Source organism: Panicum virgatum, chromosome 3K (genome assembly GCF_016808335.1).
Source record: "Panicum virgatum strain AP13 chromosome 3K, P.virgatum_v5, whole genome shotgun sequence".
Lineage (NCBI taxonomy): Eukaryota > Viridiplantae > Streptophyta > Magnoliopsida > Poales > Poaceae > Panicum > Panicum virgatum.
In genome coordinates, this window is record NC_053138.1 from 18252727 (window position 1) to 18261000 (window position 8274).

General features: G+C 47.3%; 1 protein-coding gene across 1 annotated transcript; it reads right to left on the minus strand.

Annotated features, from left to right (window-relative positions):
• Window positions 1–1715: 1715 nt before the first annotated feature.
• LOC120701283 lies at window positions 1716–2431 on the minus strand. The gene is made up of 3 exons (XM_039985397.1): window positions 2244–2431; window positions 2113–2160; window positions 1716–2036 (listed from the first exon to the last, which is right to left on the minus strand). The coding sequence occupies exons 1-3, from the start codon at window positions 2323–2325 to the stop codon at window positions 1759–1761; spliced, it is 408 nt and encodes a 135-aa protein (XP_039841331.1). The 5' UTR covers window positions 2326–2431; the 3' UTR covers window positions 1716–1758.
• Between the last annotated feature and the right edge of the window lie 5843 nt (window positions 2432–8274).

The following is an 8274-nucleotide window of genomic DNA, read 5'->3' on the forward strand; positions in this document are numbered from 1 at the left end:
TAACCAGAACAAAACAACTGTTAATCTATCATGGGATACAATCCGCAGATGGAATGGGACCACTCTTGCTTCTACTGTTAATCTAATTCACCCTTTGCTACATCTTCCTAGCCTGCAAACAGAATGCGTCAAGGGTATTGATGTACAGTACTATACTACTACGTGTGGTCTGCAACTCAGCTAGGCAGTAAGATGGTTCAGTGTCACTTCTCTGACGCTACTCGATTGCCAGAAATGCAGGTCCCAGGCCATTCACTTTTTTCACGTCGTTCTCTTAGCGGTGAGCGCGCAAGGAAAGGAGGAACACCAAACTGTTCGTACCTCTCGGTGCCAAACGCAACCCAATGCTGCGTGGTTCGGTCCAATCGGCCTCACGTGCTGTGCCAGGAGTCTGCTGTCTTCCTGCACGAGCGGCAACCGCGGCGGTTGTTCTCGTTCCCTTCCCCGTTCCGGCCGATCGGTGGCCGGGGCCGGCTGGCCTCCCCACCCCACGCCGCAACGGCCACACTAGTAAGACTAAGAGTAGCGCTAGCCTCGGATCGTCCCGGCCGTGGGGGCGGGGAGAGATCGGCGGCGCACGAACCCTGTGTGAGATGAGATCGCCCGAGGCATGTCTGGTCCTGTGGGAGACGCGATGGCCGGGATTCCAAGGACCTGTGAAAGCCCGCGGGTAACAACAGGCGACGGTGTGAGAGGGCGCAACCGGCCGCCCTCGACGGCGCCGAGTGGCGAGGCCGGCGCGGCGGGCGCTGGCCGAGTTCAGAGCCATGCGGGCGAGGTGACACTTGTGGGCCGTTGCCGCGGCCGTGTGCCCGTGTCTGCTTTTTTTTTATTGGAGTGAAACGGGCCGTGTAGAGCAGGAGACGCAAGATGTGAAGGGACACCAGCTAGAACGCCGTAAGATATACATGAGGGTATGTGAACTTGCAAATCATCCTAATGTTATCGGGTTCATACAAAGTGATTCGAAGATATTGATGCAGTCCAAGGTGTATGATATGCACATCAAGGTAACTCTCATTCATGTCTAATCTTTATAGTTATTTGGAAAATATATATAGCAAACTCTCAAATTGTTGTGTAATTATATGCAAGGATTACCCCGACGATACGGAAGTGATTAACAAATCAATACCAAATTTCTATAAATTGGTATGTATCTTCGGTGGAGTTATGCCGCAAACTAGATGATGGAGGTCGAGAAGATCTTTGGGTTATAGTACTTGGCGTCCGCATGAACAGAGAACCGAAGGTTCGTCGAGTCATTCAGCACTACCTCCAGCACCTACTTCTGTTAACTGGGATGACGACCTAGATGATTTCATGCCCCCAAACCATGGCCGCCAATATTTGATGTACCTCCCTCTGTACATGAACCTAGAACCCAAAAAGAGAGGAAGGGAAAGTCGCGAGGTTCTTCAAGGCATACTACACCACCTGCTGCACCAGCATCTGTCGACTGGGATGACGACCTAAATGATTTCATGCCATGATCTATAGCATATTCGCTAGAAGATTCTCTGTATTGTCCATAGAAGATTATCTAAGATGTATTTGCATTTAGTATTGTTAATGTTATACTATTTGTTCGTATAACTAACTGTAAATTCGGGCATTCAATGTCGGTAATTCATACGTAATAGAAAATACAAAAGAGAATAGATGCGTAAGCATGAAAAGTAATTGATAACAATAAGAAGTCAACATAGGTGCAATCTCGGTACAAATAAACATCAGAAATACAAATATCGGATACATCTAACCACCCTTACGCTGTCGGACCCTCTTCACCCTCTGCTGGGCATGGACATGGTCCTGAGAGTAGGTGTGACGATCCGGAGACCTCACGTGTCGCTCAGGACGCAAAGAGGGTTGTGGTGTCTGGTGCTGGGAGTACCCAAGTGGTGCTGATCCTAGCTGTGAAGGCCCCAAGATATCGGGATCACCTAGCTCGCTAGGTGATTCTGAAGTCAAGTTGTTGAGTTCCTCTAAGGTCACGCCAGCGTTATCTGGAACGAACGTGTCCGAGACGAACCCTGCGTAACATATAAAAGTAAACCAACATATGTTTTGTTAAAAATATAGTGAGTGTATTGAGAGATTGTTTTGTACCAGGTCGTAAGGAGGAGGAAGGTCCGACACCCGCATCTGGATAGAATCCTACGATTGAAATTAGGATATTAGCGTATACTCCTGTCACTCGTCATAACATGTAGAAAGTAAAATATGAAATATAAACTAACCTGTGTAGGGTGGTGTGTGTGTCGGTGGTCCCATCCCTGAGTACGGTCCCCCAACTGGTGGTAGCCCTCCAAACATTCCCATCCCCTGCTGTGGAACGAACTGGGATCCTTGCTGGCCCAAATGGCCAGTATGGCCGAACGCAGAAGAGGGACCATATCCTGTTTGTGATATTAGTAAATGTATAGCATCAATTCACTTGATTGAAAAGAGGTATATACGTTACCTCTAGTACTGAAGTACTGGTATGGCAGATCTGGCTGAAAGGTCATCTCGTGCGTGGAAGTTGGACACTGGAACAACGACGAGGCCTGGGACGATCCATGACTATCTTCATACTACACATGGCTCCCCAAGTTGTGCAGTACTGAACGCAGATGGTCTCAAGTCCTCGACCATGCATCTGACTACTCAGTCCGGGTCATAGCGGATCCGTGACGTACCCTCGTCAGGTAACTCGTGCAGTCCGCCTCCATAATGTTGCAAAGACGAAACTGCGAACGATATAGTAAAGGAACATTTAGTGCCACATGAATTATCTTATGAATTATGTATAAGGAAACATGACGAATAAACTCACCGCGCCTGCTAGTGTCTCCACGTGGTGATTGGCATAGCCATCCTGAGGACTCGCCTCGTGTGCCTGCGGGTTAGTGTCAACATAAACCATACGAGCCCAAGTTCGCGGTAAGTACCAAGTCAGGTATGCCCTAAAGGAGTTGTCGATGTGTGGTCCTGTCGGATCGACCAAGTGCTCATCTACATGCGCCCATTCGTCCACCCACGACTCCATCATGGTGAGCCAAATGGCTGAGCACGGCATGCCACTTCTTGACAACCTGCAAATGTTGATGACGAAGAAATGTTAGATTCGATGCGAATGTATGATCCAAGTACGTTCAAAAATACATGTGGTCGTGGCGACTAACACGCTCCAACGCGGTGGGCACCGGAAACTCCTGGCGCTGCCCAAACTGTCTCATGACTCTCTGGGGGCAATACGCCTCAACCGCGATGTCGTATACCAGGACGGCTGTAGTAAGCCACATGCCCGCATTTGCGGAGCAGTGCGAAGACAGGCCTCCTGGTGCATGGGTGGCCACAGCGTCTGGTGAAAGGATCGATGGACCGAGAGGGGGGGTGAATTGGGCCTTTTTCAAATTCTAAAACACAATAAAGCAACCTTAACCTATGCAATGCTAGTGATGCACCAATTCACCAACCGGATAACTAAGCTACCTACACAAGCTATGAGAGATAAAACGAGAAGTAAAGCCTAGCAAGGTAGAGCTAAGTTATGATCTCTAAGTCAAGCACATGAATAAATTGCATAAAAGAAAATGCTTGAATAAAGAGAGTGGACAAGAGACGACCGGATTTTTTCCCGTGGTATCGATGTGTTGGCACACACCCCTAATCCACGTTGTGACACTCACAAAGAGTTTTGTCACCTCCCATGTCACCGAGACGTGGTTGCTCACTAAGAGTCTCCGTTCACCATCCCGGCGTGGTGGAGATCAAGCCATGTACAATCTTCTTCTCCGGGCTCCCACAATCCTTGGCAAGCTCCGCGAGAAACACTTCGATCACCAAGATCGCCTAGGTGATGCCAATCATCAAGAGTAACAAGCTAGGGCCTTCACTTGAGCAAGAACCGATCACCAAGAACGGATGCACACAAGCTTCTCTCTACTCAAGTCCTTAGTCTTACTTCTTGATTGATTGAATGAACAAGTATGTCAAAGATGAAGCTCAAGGTGGCTCTCAACAATGTATGAGTGTATGAATGTATCCCGGTGTTAAGAGTATGCAAAATGACCCATTGGAGGGGTATATATAGGCAGCTCATACGAATAGAGCCGTTGGGGAAAAGCTGCCAGAAAACTGCGTAGCGCCGGTTAATCCGACGATCCTCCAATAGCCAGCGTCGGTTTAACCGATGAATGTAAACTGCCCCTTCTGAAAACTAGCCGTTACAACTTGGGCAGATTAACCGACGTATCATCGGTTTAACCGGTGAGTGTAGTTGTCCACTGATCAGCTGAAATACTAAGTCTCTGGACAACTGCACCGATGTTAACTCAAACCTATCGTCGGTTTAACCGGCGAGTACAATTTCTGAAATCCTTGGAAAAACCATCTCACTGGTCAATTGCACCGACGTCTTGATTCAAACAGCGTCGGTTTAACCGGTGTATAGAACCTTGAAACACCCTGGAAAAACCAACTCTGGACTAATGCACCGACGTTAAATTCAAACACGTCGGTTTAACCGGTGTATTGACTTGTCCAGACTCTGCTGACTTCGTTTAACCGACGTATAGAAAAAAGAAAGCGTCGGTTAAACCGGTGTATAGACTTTTTCCTGACTTTGCCTTTTCTGATTTGAGTCTTGAATGAAATCCAAATATTCTTGAGATATAAGTTGAAAACCACTTATTTGAACTTCTAGGAACCTGAGTGACCATAGTGTGCATCCATTTTTTATTGACCATGTCCATGCTCAAGTTACTTGGCCTTAACCCCTCTTAATAGTGCGATCACTACAAAACTATAAAACATATACTAACCTAAGTGTCCTTCTCATCTTTATGACACTTAGGACTAGAAAGATCCTTAGTCTTGACATATAATTGAGTTGAATACCGAGATCGCCTTTTTGAATAATGAAATTGAGGGGCCTCTTTTGACATATGACCAAATGAGCGATAATGATCTATTAAGCTGCACAAACTCATTAGTCACAATAATGGTTGTCATTAATCACCGAAACATACCTTGAGGGCCTAGATGCTTACATCTGGGCTGTACGGCTCCCAGACAACGTCCTCTGGCGTCAGCATGTCGAGCTCCTGAACAAACTCAGGATATGCGCATCTAACCTGCGCATGCGCCCATGACCTCTGCACAACCAAAAGGTAACAGTAAGGTATGCTTAATGTATGGTGTACCAATGCATAAGAAAAGAAGAATTTTGACGAACGTACCTAACGCCAGAGCCAAAGAGTCCCCATCGTGGGTCTGTCGTCCTCGAGATCGCCGTATAGAGCCTCGTGATAAGGCGCGTGGCCGACGATGGGACGACCAACCGCTAGCCTCTCGTAGGACCAAAGCTGAAGCAGTAGTGGGCACCCCGTCAGGATAGCTTCCCCACGTGTCTTAGTACAGCTGTCGCAGAGTCCACAGTTCGTGGCGGCAAGTACCGCCGAACCCCAGCTGTAGGGCGGTACGTCCTCATCCGCATCCGCAATCTCCCGTGCATACGGGATGAGAATCCTGTCCACCGAGTAGCCATGTGTGTTGTTGAACATGATGTAACCGAACAACCAAAGCAGGTAGCCCTCCAAGGATCTGGTCACACTATTCTCGTCGGCATCCGGATCCAACTGGGTGGGCTGCGTAAACAAATAAGATGGAGGGTTCCAGTTGATAAAGAATCGTATAAATTGAAAAAAAATTAAATGTAAATATGAATAGAATACGTACCCCGAACTGTAGCAACCAGGTCTTGGAAGGGCCTGCTGCTCGCGGGTGCGGCATGATCGGCCCCGCTTCTTCCACGTGCTGTACCAGGGCAAAATGGTCCTCCAGATCATTCTTCCACGAAGAAGCAAGGGCGGAGACAGGGGGCGGACAGGGGCCTGCCCCCCGTGGTCCCCAAATTTACATTAGAAATTTAAATTTTGATTAAATTTTTATATAAATTTGTATGGTTGGCCCCCCTGATAATGAAAAAAATCAACTTCCTGGCTCTGCCCCTGCGAAGAAGGCACCACACGCGGACCTACCGCCTCCCCCCATGATAGGGAGACCGAGCAGGTAGGCCACGTCCTGCAGCGTCAGAGCCATCTCTCCGCACGGAAGGTGGAACGTGTGTGTCTCCGGCCTCCATCTGTCGACGAGCGCCGTCAGGAGGGATCGGTCGAGCTTAAAAAGGCCACCCTCCACAAGACGGCCCAGAGTCAGTAGACCTGCCTCGTGTAACCTAAAATATTTTACCAAAAAAAAGAAAAGTTAGTATGGAAATAGGAGTAAAGAAATGAAATGAACTATAATATTTCAGTACATACCTGTCAACCCAATCCGGGTGTACAGAGACAATCTCCGCCGGTGGACGAGGACGTAGCACGTGGAGTGCTCTGTGCTCAACTGTTGCGAAGAAAGACCGGTGGCTCGTGTCGATAACTGGATCTAGCAACGACTCCATACCTACATTAATAAATAGAAAAAAGTTCGATACAAGATAAGACAAAGATTTCGTACAAAAGCCAACGCATGATTACTACATAGGTACACAGAGAGTTAATACATTCTGTTGAATACATCAAAGCTCTGTTCTCTTATTACTTAGGTACACATATCATCAATACAGGAATACATAGCTACAGAAGGATGGATAAACAATGTTGGATCATGACACCGAGTGCCTTCCACGAGCAATTCTCGCTGATGGTGGTCTGAACGTAGGAGGTGCTCCATCTGTGGGATTTCTGGAACGACCCGCTTCAGCGTCATCGTGAAGTGCATTCTGAGGACACTTCTTGTTGTTGTGACCTAAAGCTCCGCATTGGCTGCAACGCTTTTGAGCCTTGCTTGCCTCTGACTTGTCCATGCCATTCCGAATACGACGTGTCTGGTGGCGGCCTTTACCTTTCTTAGCGTCTGGATTAGGAACATAAGTCTTAGGCTCGTTGTCCACAATGAAAGATCCTACTATGCCAATCCCATATATCTCATGTCCCCAGGTGCTTGTAGCTGCCTCCTTGCTAAAGTACGGTGAAACAAATATTCCTGGCTGCAACCCCGACTCTGCACAGGCCGCAATGACGTGCGAGCATTGCAAATGCAATAACCTAGGCTTCATGCAGGAGCAGGAGATACTGCCATCGAGTCTAATCAAAGTCTCTTGGACCACCCTGTGTCGACGGATGCCACGGCCTGTTCTATCCTTGCACAGAACCTCAAATCTATGCTCCATTGTACCTGTTGAGATGACGAGGTGTTGTTTGGCCTTTGCTATCTTATCTTTCATGTATTCTGTTACTCTTCTACATAATTGAATTTGAGGGTTGTTTATATTTATGCTAGCAGCCATATACCGCTCTCTAAAATACTTCATACATCCATACATGATGAACTCAACTATTCCTACAAGAGGGAAGGCATGACAACACCGCATGACCATATTGAAACACTCTGTATGGTTCGTTGTCTGAATACCGTACCACATTCTGTTGGTATCATAAAGGAATGACCATTTCTCCTTCGGTGCACCTCGAATCCAGTGTGAAAATGGCTTCTCAATTGAAGCCCTTTCCTCTGCAGACTGACGGCTGCTACTCCCAGCAACCCTAGCCTTCACTTGCTCTACAGTCAACTCATCAAGCATCTGCCATAGAGCATTAAACTTCCTCTGTTGATTCTGGATGCACAACCTCTTAAACATGTTCATAAGGTCCTTGTTCTTGAAGTGGTCATAGAAGTCTGCACCCATATGCCTAACACACCACCTATTTCGAACATCGGGCCAAATAGGAGGCGTTGTCCCGGTTCCGCCTTGTAATTTCAGTATTACTTGTAGCAGACCGGTGTGCCTATTGCTTATGAGGCAAACATCTTGACGTGCAGCAACAACGTGAACCTTCACTCGTTCAAGGAACCAATACTAACTGTCTAAGTTCTCATTTTCAACAAAAGCAAATGCAATCGGAAGTATTTGTTTGTTGCAATCTATTCCGATTGCGGTGAGTATCTGACCTTTATATTTTCCAGTCAAAAATGGGCCATCAATGCATATCACCGGAAGACAGTACTGAAATGCTCTTACACAAGCACCAAGGCAAAAGAAAGCTCGTTGCAGAATGCTTTGTCCCCTAGTCATAGTTGGTATGAGACTTGTGTCATAAAAGCTCCCAGGATTCCTAGCTGCAACTTGGGACAACATGCGAGGCAGGTTATCGTAGGATGCCTCATATGTGCCAAACCTCATCTCGAACACCTTTTGTTTAGCCCGCCATGCCTTCAAATAACTGA